Genomic DNA, 21,335 nt, shown 5'->3' on the forward strand with positions numbered 1-21,335 from the left:
TCATTCCTCTGTTTTTAATATTTTTCCTTTACATGACGATTTCCCAGATCAATTAGGTTGGTCAGTATCTACTCAGTAACATTCAGATTCGGTACATGTGACTGTTGGCTCCTGACTGTTTCCTTACTGCACCGATATATTGTAGTATGTTTCAGGTGTTGACGAAGAGAAGAGCAGGAAACGATCAAAAAAGGGGAGGGATTGTGTATCATGTTGGTTGGTTAACTCACGGTTTTGTAAACGACTACTTTGTGTTCCTACCATTGAACCATCGCCAAGTGATCCATGTCAGTAGCCATTGCCTCCACTATTTGTCACAGACTCATGTGTTGCTCAAGTATTATGGCTTACATCATCTTCAGGGAATTTTCCAAGGGCCACAGTGTAATATTTTTAAAAACCGGCCTAGCTTGACATACAACATGATAAACTAATATATCTTAGCAACAGTTGTCGAGTTTGCGTTATTCAAATGTTTATATTGCTTAGCAAACACAAATCTGATAGCCGAGGTATTATCAGATTTCTCCAAGGCAGAAAAGATATGGGAACTTAGAATCTGCTAAGCCTGTGATCATCCACGTTAGCTTTGACTGACAAACATGTCTACTACGGTTCAGTCTGTTTTTGAGAGGTTTAAATACCAGAAAAGAGTTAAATGAAAAAGGCCCTACAACCCTGCTTTTATTTTTTATATTTTTTTCTACCTCTTCTTTGCAAAGCTTTTTAGAATAAATGATTTAAAACGATTTTAAAGAATGTCATTTTATCTCTTTTTTTGAACTTTTTTGCAAGTATTATTTGCTAACAATTTTACTTCTTCATTACAACCGTATTGTTCTGATGTTTTGACGGAAACGGCGGGCCAATTTGATGTATCTTTCACGTGACAAGCTGTTTTTGGTACTCTAGGTCTGTGTTTCTGTTCCATGACATCGGGAAGTCCATCAAAAGAGGACCCGGAGTTCGAAATTGTAAAACGCCCTAAAGAGGTTTTTTGTGGTTTGTTCACTTATTTAGCCGAAGTTGGTTGAATTCTCTCTTGAAGTACCAAGGAATGAAGAAGACATCCTACTTAGTCCAGCTTGGGTGGACCAAGAAAACGCTGATAATCACAGAAACACGAGTGTTGTAGGGTAGTTGCTACTTTTATGTATGTGTATTTCCAGTCAACCCGCCGTTCTTGACATCCACACGCATTTAAATCGCAAGCGAAAAAGGAGGGCTAGTGAATCGGCGGCTTCAGATACGGTCAGTGCCGAGAAATTATACGCGGTTATTCGTGAGAACAATCGTGGTTCTTTGGATGCTGATGTTCCGATGCGTCGATTAAGCGACGCCAATATGGAGCGGCTTTCCTGCGGTCATTTAACATCTGTTGAGTTCAATCGGACCCATCCTATCGTTATGACAACAAGTGTTGATACTACAATGGCATTGTTCAGCGTAAGAGTTTGCATTAATATAGGTGTAACACCTGTTTACTTCCAGTTAGGGAAGTCGGAAAGCCGTCTGTTGGCGGATTATGTGTTCGAGAAGTTCCCAATAAGTTCGGCAAAATTCACCTCTACTGGGGAAAAGGTTGTCCTTACTGGAGAAAGAAATTACTTTAAAGTGGGTCTTTAAGCTTGTTTTTTGGAATAATACTTTATGATATAAGGAGTTGACACTTATCTTGATGCTTTTTATAGAAATGTAGGAATCTGACGTATTTCCCTTCGCGAAACAGCTTTATCTTCTGGTTTTGGGTGCACAGGAATGTGCTACTTCATGTCATCCTTGTTTTTATTTGGAAACAAGTTTGTTTTAGTACTTTGCTTTCTGAGGCTAGAATTTTTCACCTCGAAATTGTAATAAAATTCTGACTGCGAAACTTGTTGCTCTCTGGCCTATTGCATTCCATGTGCCCAAATTTTGTTTGCAATAACTTTGTTACTGCTGACATTAAAGTAACGCTCCTTTTTTCAGGTGTACGATCTGATTAGCAATAAAGAATCACATCCAGCTGTTCCCCTTGGTACGCGTTATGGCGAGAGGATAAATTCTGTGCAAATGTCTCCCACAAGTGAGGTTGCTGCTTTCTCGGGGACTGGTGGTATCTACCTTGTTGATCTTCGCGTAAGTATGCATCTTATTATTGGCCCCTTGTTTACAACTGGACCTACTTTTTACTGTCTAGTGCATTAGCAGTGTTATTCTTTTCCTCGCACCAGCTATTTTCATTTCCAACTAATTATTTCATGGGCGTATCGCTAACTTTATATGACTACTTGTTTTACCATGTTTGTGGCATACTGTCTTTCATACCATACATGCCGTTGGAAGCACAGTTTGCATACTTCTGTAAAGAGTGCAATTTAGAAATTTTGGTGACCGAGGTATGCCGGTAATAAATGTTCACTCATTCTCTATGGGTGGTTTCATACTCATTCATTGACTTTAGTACTAATCGTAATTCTCCGCTAACTTTGGTCCCAAGACAATGTTAGAATTATCATAATGTTGAGACCCGATTGTCATCTGGCATCGGTATCATTTTTCGCGCTCTTGTAGTTGAACTCAGCTACAATATTCTTTTCATATCTGAAATTAACGCTAAAGTTAGTTATTCAATATCACCATACACTGACGCCTTTGAATGGGAAATATGAGGTCCGCGTATTTTTTACTTCTATCTCTTTATCTTCATTTTCGAGAAGAACTAGGCATTACGGCCAGGTGCGTGGCTATTGTTGGGTTTGTGAAACCAAAAGCCAGTGTGACACCATCTATCCTCTATGCAGGGCAAATCGAGGGCAACACTTGGCTTCTTTGTGCTGATTCGTATTTCATCACTAGTTCTCTCATTGCCTAAACTCGCAATCGCACTTTTTGACGCATTTTGAGACAAATCCTGAAGTGAAAGCATTGTTAAATAAATGGGAGGGAGTTTTGAACTTGGAAACCTTTGATAAAGGTTTAATATGATTATTCTGCATTTCTTATCCTTCAGTCCTAATTCTGTTTCCTATGCGAATTCTACTTATTTGGAAATCGTAATGCTTGCGGCATTCGTTTTTGAGATGTCATAAAGAGGGCCTTTGTGCACACTGGGCTTAGCTTTAAAATGGCGAACCTTTCCAGTGAGACGCTTTCGTTTGTACTTTTCCTGTACTCTTCAAAGTTAATCCTTGCTCTTATCGTTTGTTAATTTTAGAGCTTTGAAAAGACGACAACGGCTCGCGTAAGCGGGACTGCTGTGTCGCATTGCTTCTCTCAACACGGTGATATTCTCAATGCTTTCTCAAGTGAGTGCTTCGCTGTTGCGATTCTTCATGCATACCTTGCCTGGTTTTTATGGCTCATTGAAGCAGCTGCGGTTTGCGCAGGCAATTCCATTTTTGCCACTTTAGTGATTTTATTATTTTTCAAATGACTTGAGATTGTATTCTTGGAACTTGTTGTCGATACTTAAGTTGATGACACTGAAGGGGTTAAATTCATCACATGAACTTCAGTTCAGACACTTCCCATGGTTGTGGCTTAAAAACCCATGCATCCCTGCACCCACTTCTTGGAAAATAATCTTGCTTCCTGTCCTCTTCTGTGTAGCATTCATGAATGTGAATTTTCTAAAACAAAAATGTCCCCTCGGGGTTCCGACCTTTATTTTAGTTTGAATTTGTTAAAGTGAATGCAAGGTAATAATCATGTGACATTCGTACTTGAAAAAGGCTACATAACATGATCCAAGTAATCACGAGACCAAGCAAGTAGGTTTCATTCCTTAGCTTAAATGAGAGGCATCTTTTTTCCAATTTGACACCGTCTAGTTTTCCAGTAATTTCTTTAAGCCCACAAATTTTGCTCATCATTCTAACTTTGCAACAATCTGTTTATTAAATCTAAACATGCTATTTTTAAACACAACTTCCACTCGGAATATTTGAAACTGGTCGAATAATGATGTTGCAAATGTAGTTCGTGTTAATATTGTGTACCTTTTTCATTCCCTATCAAAGATATGTTGTGACCTTATAAATTGCGAAGTAGAACATTCGGAGATCGCGTGTTGCCTTCAAAATCACTTCTGACTCGGAACGATTTTATAGCTAGGAGAAAGCTAAAATGAACAGAAATTGTTAATGTTCGGCGTTGTACTTAACATTAACCAAATTTATGCACTGGAGTGTTTCAGGCTGTTACATGAGTTTTGTTCAGTATTTGGATAGAGGAATTGCAGAATTGTTCGTTTGTTGCTGAAAGTCTTTTGTGAGAGTTCCTTTGTTAAGCGGGCCGAATAGTATTATCTAGTGTGCAAGGGGGTTCTGACGCGGTTTTAAATGTCTTTCATCTATGTGTCATGATTTACGTACTTTACTGCGGTTCGGTCACTATTTTAGCATATTAGAATATTTTTCTTGTCTAAATCAGGAAACCTGGCAGGTGAGATTATGTTACGTACGGTTGGTAGCGGATTTTATGCGACGTTTAAGTCTCACTCAACATTTCTGTAGTTCTAACACGAGAAGCTTTTAGGGCTCTCCACGAAATTATTTACCTTTTTAACCTAATTCACCTTTGGTTTTTCAGCATTGCCTTCCCCGCTCTGCTTGTTTTAATTTGCATAGCTTAAAAGGCAAATTAGATCTCCCATGGGAGAATGATCTCCTATCTCTTTGGATCCGATTGCAGTGGTTTTCAGGACGTCATATTTCAATCGAGACGTCTCGTACTCAGTTTAGAGTTCGTTTTTCGACTTTTATACTATTGCTTTTGCGCTCTGGTTCTATAATACTTGTCTCGGCTACATTAAAATTTTGCCTCACCAACCAATTTAGGTTCGTCTTTCTAATCGGAATGTCTGAAACCGATTGGCTAGGGTTGGTCAGGGTACTTAAAATCATACCCCCGTAAATGTTTCCGTATTTCTACTGCAATCACCTTATTCGCAGTAGGTAAGAATGTTTTCATCTGGTATATTGAATATCTAAAACCATTCCCAATCGAGTTTTTTGCGCTGTCTCTAGTGTACATTCATACATTTGGTTGTACTAACTTTTTACATTTGATTGTATTTCATCTAAACGTAGATTTCAATTGATTGTCTTGAAGTCTCACTGTATAAATTACTTGACTTGGCACTTTTCTACACCATTTATTTTGGACAAGTGCTCGAATAAAAAGAAAGCCGACTGCCCATCCTTTTTACTCCCTGTTTTGGTAACCTACTTACGCTCTCTTTTTACGAGTATGGGAAGCAATCAAAATTGTGAGATAACGGTGTTCGGTTCGCGTGAAAGTACTCTCAATGCCTATGTGGCTGCAAACTACAATAGTATCAACTCAAGCAGAGGTTGACTTCAATCAACTCCATCTCCTAAAGACTACTCAGTGAAGCGTTTATTGCTTTACCTCTATCAACTGAACATCAGACACTCGTGTGCACCTTTTGGGTGGCACGTTCGCTCTTGCATTCCTCATCTCAGTCAGAGAAAATGCGAACAGAGCACATTGTCTATCAAATGTCGACTCTTCATTATTATTCCAGTGTTTTGCTGATGGCTATTTCCAATTAGAAATTAGACCAAAATGCTCATTTTCGCAAATTACGAATTTTACCGATGCCATGGTCATTTTTTCAATTATGATTATTTGACTGTGTTAAGGTAACAGTAATTTATGATCTAGGACTTATTTTGGAGATTCTCTGTCTAAGGACGCTTTTTTGTCCAACCTCCGGTCACTGTATTTTGCCCTTATTGTTTTACTTCTCATCGTTTGGCGAGGCTACTTCGTTAGCTGTTTATGAGTCTTCATTAAAGTAGGGTACTTTTGGACTAAGCTCATTGGGTTCCAAGACGCAATGATTTCTTTGGGCGCTTTCTTACAGCCTCAAAATCTAATGAAATAACATGCCATGACGAATCCTATAAAATAATGGACCGACCTCAATTATTCACTAGTATTTTAATCATGCACATCTCAACAGGTCATGCAAGTTGATTTTGTCAATTTTTAACATTTCTAGTAGTTTCTGAATTTTCCTTGTAATTAGATCCTAAATTTTACGCATTGAGAATTTCGTCGGATCCATTAGTGATACAATTGTTTTCGTTGACAGGTTCGATTCAAAAATCCTAGTCTGGTCATTTTAAATTAAGGGCTATTATGGTTTTCTCCATTGGGACGAAATTTTATGGCCTAAAACAAAGTCTTTCGTTGACCATTGAAAGAGGGATAAATTTTTCCTAAATGGTTGCATCCTAGAGGAAATACCTTGAAGTACGCCAACGCGCGCGCACTCGTAGTCGCACATTCCCACGCTCCTACCGACAGCCTCACACTTCAAAGACCCCTCAACATCGGCTTTTATTGCCCAGGAAGCACTTCGGCTTTTATTCATCCTTAGACACACTCCATGTCTCGCGGTCCTGGAACGTGTTCCTCTATGTACTATGACCTCTGATAAATCCTACTATGAATGTGATTTATTACAGATCGTCGCTGAGTTGTTTTTCCGTTAATTAAATGTCTACTGTTTGTGTACTTGTCTAAAAGCCATTCAGGACTGCCTGGTTAGCTGTGCATATGGCACTCGGCTTTTGATGAATCTTGGAAATGAAAATAGTTCGTGAATTCCCAAAACTTTTCGGTTTTTCGATTTCTTAGAATTCTCACAAGTGCTGAAACAGTACCACAATCTTTGATTCATATAAGACTTTTGTGAACGTTAACTTTTTCTCATGCAAGTAACATATTATTACATAGATCTTGGATGAAGTCTTCCAGTTGTTCAAACAGGGCTTATTTTGTTCTAAGTTTTTTTAAGATAAAGTGATGCTCCTAAATAACAGAGTGTCAATATTGCTGCAAGATTCATTAGCATGGTAGAGGATTGAGTAGTGTTTCTCTTTAAATAGGCGATGGATCCGTCTTTGTGTTTGATTTACGGCACAATGCGCGTCCGATGCATCGATGGAACGATTACAGTTGCACGGGCGGTTGCAGTTTTGCCACTTCAGCCGATTCAAAATATATCGCCTGTGGGTAAGTTGAACGTTGGTCTGATAAACATCTCCATTTCTATCTCCGCAACCGTTTTGAATGACCTAAGAGTCTTTTCTATTTTTCAATGAGTCGAGGTTGGTGCTTGAACAATTTTTGGTTAGTCTGATTTCATACTGTGTAATGCCGTGTGATGCGTCTAAGTTTTGTTTAAATCCTTTTCCGTTATTACAGAAGCTAGTTTGGCTATCAAATTACTGACGTGTGCAGGGTGTGCCGCGTAAAATCTGATATTTGTGATTGCTATTGCGATGGTCATGTTATATGTACAAAACCTTACGAGATTGTTACAAGGTCTATCGTGGACTTATTTTCCAATTAGTCTTTTCGACAATGTATCCAAGTCTAACAGGTTATAATAATTCAGTTTTTGCACGAAATAAGTGATATGAGAAGATATTGAGTTTTTATAATGATCTGCGCTGGCTTTCTAAATGCGCATTTGAAACGAAATGCATTTCCAGGCCTTTGGTTTGGAGTTGGTAAATGCGATAATCTGGCGGGAGGTCGCATTGTCTTACATTTCGGTTTTGGTTAAATGATTGGTGTTGAACAATCACCATTCTATACAAACTTGCGGTACATCTTGGTGTGTTTTTCCCGCAACTGCGCTTTTCAGAATATGGCTTGTGCTATCTTCTATACGCTCCACTGTCTTCATTAACCTTTGTGTCCTTTAAAACGTTTTAGTTGATGACACACCTGTGTGTATCACTTTATCCCCTATGACTTGCGTGATGAACATTCTTTTGGTTGTAAGTACGTAGCGTTGTTATTGCTTCCATGAAGATAACTTTGATGGATACTTTTTATGGTGGATATGTGATTAAAGGAAATGGGGTGTCATCTCGATGAGATTAGCCAGATCACAATCCCCACGGCCAATGGCGTTTTCATATGATTACACCGAGGTGCCATGGTTTGTTAGTTTGAGCCTTGAGCATGTGAACCCTACTTTTTCTTGATGCTTTTAAATCATCCTTATGGAGATCAGGTCACTCACCTATTATCACCTATCTACTCACTACTACAATTAATTTTACGACTTTTACTCTTCATAGAGGAAACATGGTTATTAGCTCTTAGTAGCGGCTTTTATTCCCCCATCCCTTTTACGCTCGATCGCAAAAGTAATTGACCATGACTGAACAAGAGACTCGTTACATTTCCTGGGTACGGGATTTGGGGAAGGGATTTATGATTGAATTAGAGTTTAACATTGTATCCTATGTTTTGCAAAAATTACAAATCCACACCACAGAAAGAACTTTTGATGCATAACTCTGTAAGAACCAACTTACTTAACTATCCGCATTATTTTGGGGCCTGGTTTTTCTATCAAGATTAACCAATTCTAATGTGAAGTGCTTCGATTAGCGATTAATAGGACGGTTTCCACTTTGTTCTAACCCTACTTAACCTCATGCACTAAAACATCTGTCAGTAAACGTTTAAAATAGGAGTTTAGATTTTTGGCGTATTGTATGACATAATTCTTTTCTTTGATTGAAAAATTAACATTCGGCGAAAATGTTATTGTTCTTGTGCTCAGTTGCGGCCCAGCATTATGGAGGAATGATTTGCAACGCATTATTTAACCATAAGGCGGCAAGTAGTACTGAGATGCACCCGCACAACCCACAAGGGTGCAAGAAAAATGAATGAGAATGCCTTGCAATGCTCAGTAGAAGAAGGAAAGCTACATTTCGGCGGCGCGCAATCGCATAATGGATTAATCCATTTAACATCCTTTTCTTCGAAGTTAACGTTAAACAAGGCAAAGAGTCTTAAAGTGGACAGAAATTTGTTGGTACGCAAGCCTTTCGATTGTTTATTTATCTACGAATTTTGGGAAAAATAGTTCTTATTAGGGAATAACTTGGATTACTTGTAATGCACCTGTTTTTTATTTTGATCTTGGACTCCCCTAAATATACTTTGTATGGTAATTTGCTAGGGAATTTCGAATAGTGCGATACTCCTTTTTTTATTTCGGCAGGTTTTAGGTGTTGATGAACGGCGTTTCTTATGCTGGTACTTACATTTCGCTGTGGGCTTATACAAATAAGGATGCACTAACTCCCGAAAAAAAGTGCAGAACACACGGAAGAAAGGGCTTTTGCAACTCTCTTTTATGACTCCTTCGATTGTCACCGTGATGTGATGTATGGGTCGACGCCGGTAGTTCTCACTCCGAAGGGACCTCACAGAGAAATATTAACCGTTCGCTTACCTGCCTAAAATTTGTGCATTCGTGTTTTGTATACTGTGTTGTGTGCCTCCCCAACAAACGTCGCCGCCCGTCACTGCCATCATTTGATAAAATTCAACATCCGTTTTTTTTTTTAACTAATAAAGTAACTGGTGTATGCATGATGCGTGCCAAAGCTCACGGACCATGCAGTAGTGAGATCCTCCCTCCAAATTACTGATTCGTCACTCACTCGCATTTACTATGGGAATGTCACCCGTTAATCGTAGCTTAACGCACAACTTACCCAATATTGGGGCCACACTGCGCGCCTTCGAAAGTTGGGTTCTTAGAAGTGAATACGAACTTTCTTCATGCAGAATCAATGGGAAACAATGGTATGAAGCGGGCGCGTAAATTTTAATGGGCATAGCAGTAGCTCCGATATCAATAATGCGAATAATACAAAGCTGAAGTTGCAATAATTGTAAAAACACAATTTGTCATTTTAATTTGAAGTGACTCTACTTAATTTCTTTTCTCCATTTAAAATGCATGAAGGCTATTCTACTGGAAATTTCCCGAAAAAGAAAACGTAGAACTCTACTGATTTTGTAAAAGAGCATTTTTCGTCATTTTGGCTCTAGAGAACTGGAATATATGATGTCGATCTGCTGGATTGTAAGCAGAATAGAAACACGGCGAAAGGGAATATTCTCCCTTTTTCATTCTTAATGTTATGGTGAAATAAAACTGAGAAAGCAAGAGTTCGCTTTTAAAATCAACTCCATGTGACGTTTGTTTTGCTCTTCCATTGCAGCTCGGAATCCGGCTACGTGAACGTATACGCATGGGAGGCGGTGATGAATGACGCGACAAGGTGTCCGAAGCCGCTAAAGTCCGTGGGGAACTTGACCACCGCGGTGGATCAACTTCTCTTCCATCCTTCAAACCAGATGCTCTATATGGCCTCCTCCCTGCAATCTGCAGCTGCAAGGCTGGTGAGTCCACCACTAACCGACTACTGCACCCCTTTTTCTACAATGTTTTGATTTCACCAAAGGTCAAGATTTACATCAGCTTCCCTTGACATTTGGCTGCAATTCTAAAATGGCCTGCTTTGACGAATTTCCTAAAACCATTTCATTTGGTTTCGATGTTGCGTATTCCACTCGTACTGATTTGGACTATCAGTTAGATGATTGGCTCTACCTTGCCGAATGTGCGTGTTAGAACAGCGTCGAAAACGTAAAGGTCTCCGGACTTTATTTCTAAGTTTTCGCTGTGAGTTTTTTTAAAGCATGATTGGTGGTTTCGTATATGCTTGAATGCACATTTGATATCCATAGGGAAGTCGCTTTATTTTTTACGACTTGGCAAGGCTTTATGCTTTGCCACTTGTTGATGTGCTTTTTATTATGCCCCCTTCCACGAAACAGTGAGATGGAATTAATTGCGAATGCTTTTTGATGATCCCAAATGATAATGTGGTGAAACGTGTTTGATATTATTTTATGTCCAAGCGCTTATTTGGGTTTGAGAGTGCTTTCTGGAATGCGCGCATAATAACGAAATACACCTACTAATAACGGCACCGCTACTCGCTTATACACCATAAGCATTGATTCACTCAAGTTAGTATTGTGTTAAACTTACACTGTTATACGCAAATAAAATTATTAAAGCTCAAAATAAATTCCCTTGTTTGTGTTTCAATACGGCTACATAACTTTGTTCTGAAAATTTTGTTAGCTTTATAATTCATGGAACGTAAGAAGGATCGCGCTTTAATTGTACAATTTACCGCTCCGAAGGAAAGTTGCGGTTAACCTTTTTTGCGTTAACATAATGCTTGTACTACGACGCTTTTCTGTTATAGCTTTTACGGGTATCTAACATCTCTGCTTGATGATGGACAACTGGCGATTTATCAAGATCGAAGTTCTGTCTAGCTGTTTTTTTAATAAAATTTATGTCTAAAGACCGTGATGATTTTTATAACAGTTTGATTACAGTGTTAAGATAGCAACTGCCGAGTGTCAGAGTGCTTATGAGTCACGTTTTGGTAGACTGTTCAACTTAGCAGAGGCCGTAAAGGAACTTTGTTCTTCATGGCGCTTCCCCTAAAAAGCGATTTAAGATAGGGCTTTTAACTGGCAACTGTAGAGTACAGGAACCGCTTTGCAGAATACGTATTTTCTTAAAAAACTGTGTGCCTCCTTTAGTACGATTTAGGTGGTCAGAGGGTGTGCTCCAACTTCCCGACATGCATGGGGCGACTTGGCGTGCCGACTGCGGTGGGATTCAGTCCGTACGGCGGCTACCTGGTCGTGGGGCAGGCGAGCGGTCATGCCGCCCTCTACCACTTCGACTGGCGGAACAGCAAGTATTAATCTCACCTTACTTTACTCTTCTCCCTCCACCACCCTCTGGATCTACACTAGATTCTGCTCTTAATCTTGTCAAACTCTTCACTTCTGATTTGTGGCCCTTTATGTGTGCTGTATCATATTCCAACTGATTGCGTACTCTTGGGACCACTGTTGGTGTAAATTTTTGATAACACTTGTGCATATTGTCGTGATGCTAATTTTTCACAAATCTTCTTGCAGATGTTCTTCCGATTTTAAAATTGTAAAGTAGTTTAATCGTTCCATTCGGGTGTTCGATGGCTACGTGATCTGGTGCAAAATTTGGGTTGAAAACTTTGGAGACGTAACATAAGTGATTGGGATGCATCTTGATTGCAGTTTTTTTCAATTCAGTATGTTTGCATTTGGCAATGTTTGTAACTTCGATTCGCTTTTTTCGGCCTTGAAGCGTTGGGTGTAACCATTACGAATCAAGGATTAATGAGCTTTGGTCCGAATTGCTGAGCATATATTTGCTGAACTTTGTAAGGAGGGTGGACGAATTTGGGTTCTCAACATCTGATTCTTGACTTTGTGTGAAGTGTTTTAATGTGCATACGCCTTCCGTAATGAGCGCTTGTGCGGACCCGCGAGTACACGGGGTGGAGCAGTTGGAGAGCATGGAGAGTGACAATAAACAACTGAAGGTTTGTGTGTATTTAGTGTTCAGCAGGCTTATGTTTAGGCAACTCATGTAACAGTCGTTCCCAGATTAGGTGTAATAACTCCTGCGTCATCTTGAAATAAGATGAAGGAAGGTGATTAAGCTTACCAGAAACATTAAACATGGCAGTTATAGTTGTGAAATGATGGGGATTTGTGGGAAATCGCTGGGTCAGATGTGGGCATGTGGAAGGAGCACAAAACAATCTACATTTTACTGGCTAAAGCTGAAATCCTCAGTCATTATTTTAGCTTCTCAAGTAGCATTGTCACTTGCGTTTTGCAAAATCTCATGCGTATTTGGGAATTCGTACGCAGTGGCGACATTTAGTCGCCAAGTGGGATGCAAATAGCATCCATAAACTGATCTTAATTGTTTCTCATAATTATTCTGCTGCGGCATTAAATGGTGATAAGGAAATAAAAGTTTCACCTAAAATCACTATTATTTAGAGCTTTTTTGGTCTGTAAGTAGTGCCTGCTGGAACTCCCCTGTAGGCTTAGGTTTGTTCTGTTCAGTTCATTAATTCACTTGACTTCACTGTCGTGTTGTCAGTAGTTTTAGATTTTGAAGCTGACTGACGCAACTGTCGTCGATTTTACGATATTCTTCATTACTGACAATAAGCATGACCAGGGATTGAAAATCATTTTTGAGCGTGTGTTCAAGTTAGCACCCAAATTGACTTCTAACCGCCTCCGAAAATCGCGAAGCAGAATGGTGATCGCTTAAATTTTATATAAAGTTAACAAGGTTTTGGTTTGCCAACTTTCAAGACGTTCTAGAACTAAAGCTATGAGTTATAGTTAAAGTGCGATAGATCCCTCCAGATTAGATCGACCTAAACCGTTATGGATAAAGTACTGTAAAAATACTTTATCCGATCAACAGTACAATGCGTTTTGTAGGCGATAGTGGGTTTTCGTTCGTTGCTTCTTTTGGACATGTGTGTTCACTATTTAGTAAGATGGGAAAGGCGGTGGTTTTGAGGAGGCTTTCTCTGGAAAATCTAATTTTATGAAACCCCATTCCCTTCAAGTCGTCGCATGCACGTTAAAAATTACAACGGTGAGCCAAATGAATCCCACAGATAATAAAATTTTATGGACCATTTTTTCCGGATTTAATTTGCTTTTTCACGCGTCGGTCCAATGCCTTTAAATTAAAAGTTAACAATGGAGCAAAAGTCTCTCATTGAACTTGCATTGAACACCTACCGAAATACCTAAATGCTTTCCTATAATTGGTGAAAAATACGTTCAAAACGAAGTATGGGATAAATTTCCATTTTTATGGAGTTCAAATGATAGCTACTTATGAACAGACAGATTTATTCGTGTATTTTACGCGAAGAATGTACTTCTAGTACAAAAAGTCTACGTTATTTGCTGGCGGTGGGAAAAAGTAATCGAATCTGAGGCATACCGGTGTGCATCCGGTATACAGGAATTATTGAAGTGATTTACTGGTCCTTTTAGCTCCTTTTTTCGATTGACCCTCATGACAATGGTCTTAAAATATGTGGTGCCTCAGGCAGTTCGGAGTAGACGTCACAGAACGCATTTGCTTAGCAGAAATAGGCAAAAGCCTGTTCAGCTAGCTTGTCAAGTAAACCTTAAGAATGGAGGGTGAATTTAGCATAATTTTCGTGCTTCTTTTGAGAATACCTCCTTTGTTTTTGGAGAGAAGTAGCTCCAATCTAAGAAAGTGAAATGCCTCACGCATATCACCTCCGACTTTGTGGAAACTCGAGGTAAACAAATTAGACTGTGGAAGCAGTCATTTAGTACCGAACTGTTATTTGTGTAGCGTCCATAAAAGCCACACTTCACTGAGACGACTTCGCTCCATCTTTTTTACATTGTTTAAAGACGTATGATTGGCTTTATCGATAACATCAACTTACTGAATTTCTTATCACAAAAAGAACCCAAAACAATTTTTCACAACGGGTTTGATTGCATCAGCTGCTAAAAATTGTAGTGTTCTACCAACTCTTAAAATCCATTTGTGAGGTAAGCTTCTAAGGTAGTTTAAAGTGCTTCTTGCACTTGAGGACCAAAAACAAGCTATTTCTTAACAAAAATCCAAAGTGAAAGGCATTCAATTTGGAAATGAATTTCGCATCAACGAAAACTTCAGACTAGTATTTCGATGTAATATATCACTGCTCTCTGAGTGCTTGATAAACCTCAACGTAGTGTTTTCACAACGAATAAAACGCTGTGCTGTTGAAAGTGTGAATATGCTTGACTTCCTCATATTAAATGGTGTATCTAATGGGAAATCTTGAGTTCTCATTTTCACCCTTTAGCATTCAGAAGAAGGCTGGAATGTAGAGCTTTTTCTCAACACTGAAGGTGCGAAGACATAAGTGCTAAAGTGGACATGAAGTTAACGCATATGACTTATCGGTTTGTTCCTTACCTAGTATGATAAAGTAGCGGTCGAAAAATTCAAGCATATTTCCCATCTGATGCAACTGCCTCATTCTACCTAGAACACTGAGGAAGGAGTCATGACCTTCAGGGGTCGTCCCTAAGCCCTTTTAATCTTCAGGATCGTCTCTACGTTACCCTTTTTATCTTCGTGCTAAAACGATAAGGCTACTTTGGTTTGTTTAGAATGAATCGTCCCTTCCAATGGACCTCAAAGCTACCTATATTTTGCAACCTGGTCTCATTATAGAAAGGTAAGTTCATTTTTTTTCAGGTAATTATAGTGCTAAGTTCGGTAAATATTTTCCTACTGAAACGGGAATTATGACAGACTTTGTCTGAGTTGAGGCCTGTGTACTGATTATGAGATATCAACGGCTAAATTTGGTAACACTTAAATCGGCATTTGAAAATGCTTAAAGCTGGCTGGCATTGCGTCCGTGCTGCTTTACCGAACGATTCAAAGCGATTCCTCCGTACTTTTAATCACTTGTCTGTATGGTGTGTCATGCAGCATGCGTGGTCTTTCGCTTGAAGGCGCGTCGGTAAGCCCATCATCAACTGAGGTACTGGATGCCGTGAAACTTGGATTAGCTGGAGCATTGAAAAGGTCAAGCACTTTGCTAAAGCACAACTATTTAGTGAAATCATGATATTCAAACTAATCATTTCGTTAGGAAGGTGTAAACTAAGGTTAACAAATACGTCTGTTTAAGATTGTATACATCAGTTATAGTGCTTATAACTTTTTTCGAAAAGCAGATAAGTAATGGGTGATGTTTATTTAACTTTCAGATGCAGTTTTGGTACAATTTCAGGTGGAACACAGTTGTGTTCCAACACTTAATATCGCTGACCTCACTCGCATTCGGAAAAATGTGAATAGTCAATGCATTCTTCCCACGGTTTGTTCACAGGTCGTTTCATCGTAGTCCGCATCATCGCGCTGTCGTGGTATTTTCGGGCATCTCACTTCTGCGTGATTGGCTCACGGTCACTGGGCTGTATTCTCAACATGCGTAGCCAATCTGCTAAAAGAATGATTTTGTCACTTTTCTTGCGGATTCAAGGCAACCCTTCTTGCTGGTGTATGCAAAGATTCCTTAAAGCATGCTCAACGTGTAGCCCTTGCCGGCTGAAGAAGGAAAAAATCATGCCGAAATCTCGAAAACCTTGGCTCCTCTCACGCGTCTGCGAGACAATTGAGGGCGCTGGTCTGCTGATCGGCGTGGTTCCCACCTCGGCCGTCACACTGCGCAAACCGCCCACCACAGTGCTCGAGAAGGAGACCTACTCCGCGGAACTCTATAAACATCGACGCCGTCTAAAGGAAATTCGCGCAGGGTTCAAGCGCTTCCTTGCCTTCCTCTTCTCGCAAATCGGTCTCTCACTTCTTGTTATCGGCTACACCATCATCGGCGGCATGATTTTTCGTGCCGTTGAGTTGGAAAATGAGAAAATGGTAAAAATAAAAGGAAAGGAACTGCGAACCGCTTTGGCTGACCAATTTTCGGGTGAAATCATTCGTGAGCTTCGCTATCAAATATCGTCGCTCAATACGTGGCAGGGAAAGTACTATACACCCTCACTCATGAACGAGAAAAGTTCAAAAAAAACAATCGGAGCTAGGAAAAACGCAATTAAAAATAAGGCTCGCCGACGCCGTGGACTTGGTAGTCACACGGAAAGTGAATTCGCCCGTCTAAGGCAGTGGCTGCATGTTATCGCGTATACGCTGCGGCATAAGACTCGACAAGAGCTTCATAGAAGCCTTCGAAAACTTGTAAAAATGATGGATCACGAGGGCTGGAATGGTGAGGATTCAATGGACGATCTAAAATGGAGTTGGGAAGGTTCCATTCTATTTGCAGTGACCGTCATAACAACTATTGGTGAGTTGCTGGGACTCCACCTTGATTGTAGGTCAAATAGGGGGCCCGAATGCCAAATCCTTGCACCGTTGAGCAAATGAAACAGATTAGCTCTCGGTGCTGCTGCAGCCGCTTCTAGTCAATTCATAGGTCAACCACCCATTTGGAATGAGAGCTTTTATCATGCATTAATTTTTATTTAAAAATTAAGCAGTTTTTTCAATTAGCTACGATTCTTTTCAAAGGCACGACTTAGCATTACAATGCCGATTGCACCTAGAACATTGAAATTCACTATTTGTCATGTTAGAAATGCTGATTATTTGACGAATCATCGTAACTTAAACTATCAGTCGTTATTTTTCTTGGAGCAGGTATGGGCCACCTCAATGATGGTTTATTTATTTTGCTTCGGACATTTTTGCAGAATTTATATCCCATTATCTGGTCCATCATTCATCTTGGCCTTCATGGTTTAATTTTTTAATAACAAATTGACTTACATCTAACCTTGTCGCAGGTCTTAAATAACAAAATCGTGTTTTAGCGTTTTTATATTTAATGAATATGTGTTGGGTCATAGCATTTCGAATAATCCTCGAAATGTACCGTAAACGCTTGGAATAGAATGCTTCTGGGAAAGTTACAAATTGTTTTCCAAGAATACAAGTGTCAGCACGTGGTATAATGCAAAATTCCGATGGAAGCCATAGCCAAAACGGTGCTTGAGTAGCATGTGACCTACTACAAACTAAATTGTATCCATGGTCTGCTATATGCATACATTATTATCAATCCGATTTACAATATATTGGAAACCGATAATAATAACCCATTGGAATAATACGTCTCAGTTTTTTAAACAAATGTTCCGGAATAATTAAAGTGCCCTCTCGAATGATTGCACAAATGTAATTCATATTTACTAATGCTGCCATTTCACCGTGTTCATGGATTTGTGATGACATATGCTACCAACCAATGAATTAGTCTACTTACACACTACAATTTTAACTACCCAAAGATCCGACTTTAAAGTAGCTAAATAGGGTCAGAGCGTGTTTTCAGTGTACCTCTGCTCCAATGATCAGGAGAGATTTCGTGGAAATACATTTTTAGTCATTTTGGCTTGAAGAAAGTTGGACTTTATGCCTCATAACTTCATTATGACCATGTCATCAGGACAGTACTACTTCGCTTATGTCACTAAGTCGAGGTCGAGCATTGAGGAAACATTGTGCGTGTTCGCTAAATTTAACGTAGAAAGTCATCAAAATGCAGTGTCTTTACTTTGTTGTGAATGTCTAATCGCATGCCAAAGTCAGTTGTCAAAAAGATGTTAAATTGGCATCTATCAATGTCTGCTCAGAAGTCATTTTGCCGGAGAGAATGGCAGTGTGATGCACAACATTTGATGTAAATAGGTTAATAAGTGAAATAAGATATGCCCAAGATTAAAAGTGGGAGCGTTAATTATAACTAAAGCGGAAATCTAATCGGCAACCGTATTTGCAGTTGGAGCTCTGCCGATTTCAAATTTCGTTGAAATCTGCATGAACAGATGGCAGCTGCATTTTCTGGAGGAAAAGCCCTTTCGAGCACCAGGGTAGCATATCGTGACTACAAGTGACATGTGTGTTAGGACCGAGGAAAATACCAGAGTTAGAGCGCCCTTCTGTTTATGCTACCTCTCTGCTCAGCGTATGTGAAATCACATTGAAAGCTAAAACACTGATGATGATGGATCTGCGCGAGGTATTGCCCGCCTTGGAGTGCATCGCATCGCTCTTAGGTCCTTGTGCTAAATGACAGCAGACAACTTGCCGCACAGCCTACAAAGGTATCAACATTTACGGCTTTAAATGAATATTAACTCGTTCTTTCCAAAGATTACGATAGAATGAATCTAACTTTTGCAGGACCTGAATCTACTATTAGAACTCACGCACACAGCAATCTTCAGGAATTTCACTAATGCTCTAAGCAGAATCAACGATTTGTTCCAGTCGTTTGGATTAGTCAAAGCTGTTTCAAAATTCACTTCATGGGAAGCAGGACTTTGCCTTGAAGCACCAAAACTGACTGCAAACGGAGTGATATAATTTAAAACTTATGTGTCTTGATATTTAGTGGCTCATTGCTTTGGTACTCAATATGAGAATAGCTGATTTTGCATAGGAGTAGTTTTGATTTAATTTGAGTTGATTTAGTAAATCTGATTTTCTTCTACACCTTTGGATAGAAATAAACCATTTTTGTAAGGAACGATTAGTTAAATATAACCTTATATTCGTTCATTGAGAAGCCCATCTGAGAGAATTCATCACATGAAATGGTGATTTTCATTTTTCACAGGATGCTATGGCTGAATTCACCCGGTATCTGTAAAACAGCTTTTTTATCATGATAACGTCTGTTGGTTTTTTCCTGAGAAGTCCTGACATAGTTTGCTATTCCCCTTTTTCGCTTTACACAATTTCGGCTAGATTGCAAATTTGTGTTCTTTCTATGTCAGACATAACTAGTGTGTGGTGTTGAGCTGTGTTGACTACCGTGGCTACTAAAATTCTTTCTACGTGCGAATCGGTTTTGTAATCACATCAGTCATTAAATTTGACATTTCATTTATCGATGCGCTGTTCGATTTTCGCAAGAATTAACCTCTTTTTCTATTTGTTTTCCGCTGTGATAGTGAACCATCCAACACTGTATAGTAGAATGGAATGTTAATTACCGAATTGGTCGACTTTCCTCAAGAGGGCAATTTTTCGATTATTACTTCCATGACATACTTTATTTTACCATTAAAGTGTGATTGTAACCCTGAGGTTGTTTAAACGTAGCATTACAATGCGCACAATTCAACTCTTTCCTAACATCGCTGCCCACTTTAAGAACTCGGCAAATAAATCACATTTCGACTACCATTGGGTTGAGCTGCACCGCATCAGAATAAGGCGCATTCGTTAATAAAACCCATTCACCAAATTTGCCCTAGGAAAGTCCCTACTTCTTTTAAACAATTCGTAATCATATTACACGAATTCAAGAAGCAGGCCTAAAAATACAGTAGGGGTCTTAGTATTTCAAAAGACGTGTGCAGTTCTGTCAAACACCACAACCAAAAAGTTTCTAAAGAATTTGTTCACGAAGATGCAATTATAACAGAAATGTGAGAGCATAATCGAATAAACTGCTTGAAATTTGAAATTTTAGAGGGGAAGCACAATAACAATTATCTTTCAGTTGATAGCGTTAACACAGCGTTGCCCTTTACAACCTCCCGAGGTCTTATTGCAAGTTTTATAATTCAAACAAATTAATCTACCATGGAAACTAATTAAGTCTACGATTATGCCACGCATAAATGCTGAATTGAGTACATTTGAAGAAGATTCTAGATTAATTAAAAGAAAAAACCTTACCAGGTGACATTTCCATTACTGGCATGTTATTCAGAGATAACCTTCAACTTGAACGTCCAACTCCAAAATTTGAGTGGAATTTGCTCAGAATGCATTAGCGCGACCATTGTTCGGTGTGCGTGCGTGCGTGCGATTCTTGAGTAAATTCAAGAGCGCTTCCATTTTTTTTTTCTGAAGAAGGCCTCCCGTTCAAAATTGTCTAATCAGCGATTCAGTCAGTTGGCGTCCTCTGATCCCCTGTTGACGACTTAATTGAACAGAACTTCCCTACTCTTTTTGCAGGAAAAGTGAGAAAAGTTCCTCAAAATCAGTCGAAAATTTTCGAGGGCTTTACTTGCAGTTGATGTATTTTGTTCGCATCCCGTTTTCTGAAACTTAAATGGCAAGCCTTTTACGATATTTGTGAACTGATTGTTATCAAAGTAGTAAAATATTCAAAAAGAAGTTCTGATAATCCTCCAAGCATTTTAGATGTAAAATCTGATGGCAATGGTGTCAATTCCCATTGTGCATAATAAGGTATTCTTAAGCTGTAGAACTTGGAAAGCCTTATTTGGAGGTAGTACAACTCTGATTAGCTTCAAAGAGAGGAACTAAGACCAGCAAAAAGAAGGAGCATAAATAAAGAAAGTGCTCTGCTTTTCGAGAAAAGGGTGGCTCGAAAAATTAAAAAAGAAGCATGCTCTCAAATTAAAAATCACATCACAGTGTGCGCGTACATGAAATGCTATGTAACGAATGAGTCTACATAACATTATAAAATTTGCCCAGTATCATAATTCAGAAAGTATTTTAGTGCTAATCCCCTCTTCTATTAATTTATTCATTCATTCTACTTCTATATTTTTAGGTAGTGCTACTTCTCCGCTTTGAAATCATTGGTATAGGTTTTTTCATAGGATCCGAACTATGTGGTAATGTTTTGGATCATCTGTTGAAAAATGCTTTGACGAAAGTCAATGATCTTGGTACAAGATACATCCACACAAACTGCTTAAGCTGTAGCGGGAAAAGCCTTTTCCATCATACAAACAGGTTATCTTGGAGACATAAATTTACCGTTTAAAGGGACTCTTCTTTTACTGATGCACACCCCAAGATATTCTTATTTTGGAGGATAGCAAACAGTTGATTACTTCTGAGCTGTTTATTAAACAAATATTGCGCATTACTTTCCATTCTGTCTCCAATTTAAGCAGCTGAGCGTGGACCTCCATATTGAATATGCCAATCCCAAAGCAGTAACTATTTCCACAGCTACATCAAAAACAGTAAATTGTTTCTTCCA

General features: G+C 39.1%; 1 protein-coding gene across 1 annotated transcript in view; it reads left to right on the forward strand. All coding sequences in view use genetic code 11, as the record gives it.

Moving 5' to 3' along the window:
* Positions 1 to 929: 929 nt before the first annotated feature.
* Positions 930 to 21,335, forward strand: part of EGR_01450 (U3 small nucleolar RNA-associated protein) — a gene marked incomplete at both ends in the record, with an annotated part of 25,022 nt that continues 4,616 nt past the window's right edge. The window contains 12 exons of the mRNA XM_024490699.1: positions 930 to 992; positions 1,021 to 1,136; positions 1,170 to 1,446; positions 1,492 to 1,614; positions 1,969 to 2,118; positions 3,197 to 3,287; positions 6,903 to 7,029; positions 10,059 to 10,239; positions 11,464 to 11,624; positions 12,224 to 12,296; positions 14,938 to 15,005; positions 15,877 to 16,670. Of these exons, the coding sequence (XP_024355023.1) occupies positions 930 to 992; positions 1,021 to 1,136; positions 1,170 to 1,446; positions 1,492 to 1,614; positions 1,969 to 2,118; positions 3,197 to 3,287; positions 6,903 to 7,029; positions 10,059 to 10,239; positions 11,464 to 11,624; positions 12,224 to 12,296; positions 14,938 to 15,005; positions 15,877 to 16,670 (2,224 nt within the window). The remainder of the gene's footprint in view (positions 993 to 1,020; positions 1,137 to 1,169; positions 1,447 to 1,491; positions 1,615 to 1,968; positions 2,119 to 3,196; positions 3,288 to 6,902; positions 7,030 to 10,058; positions 10,240 to 11,463; positions 11,625 to 12,223; positions 12,297 to 14,937; positions 15,006 to 15,876; positions 16,671 to 21,335) is intronic.

The sequence above is a fragment of the Echinococcus granulosus genome, assembly GCF_000524195.1.
Source record: "Echinococcus granulosus chromosome Unknown EG_S00005, whole genome shotgun sequence".
Taxonomy (NCBI): Eukaryota; Metazoa; Platyhelminthes; class Cestoda; order Cyclophyllidea; family Taeniidae; genus Echinococcus; species Echinococcus granulosus.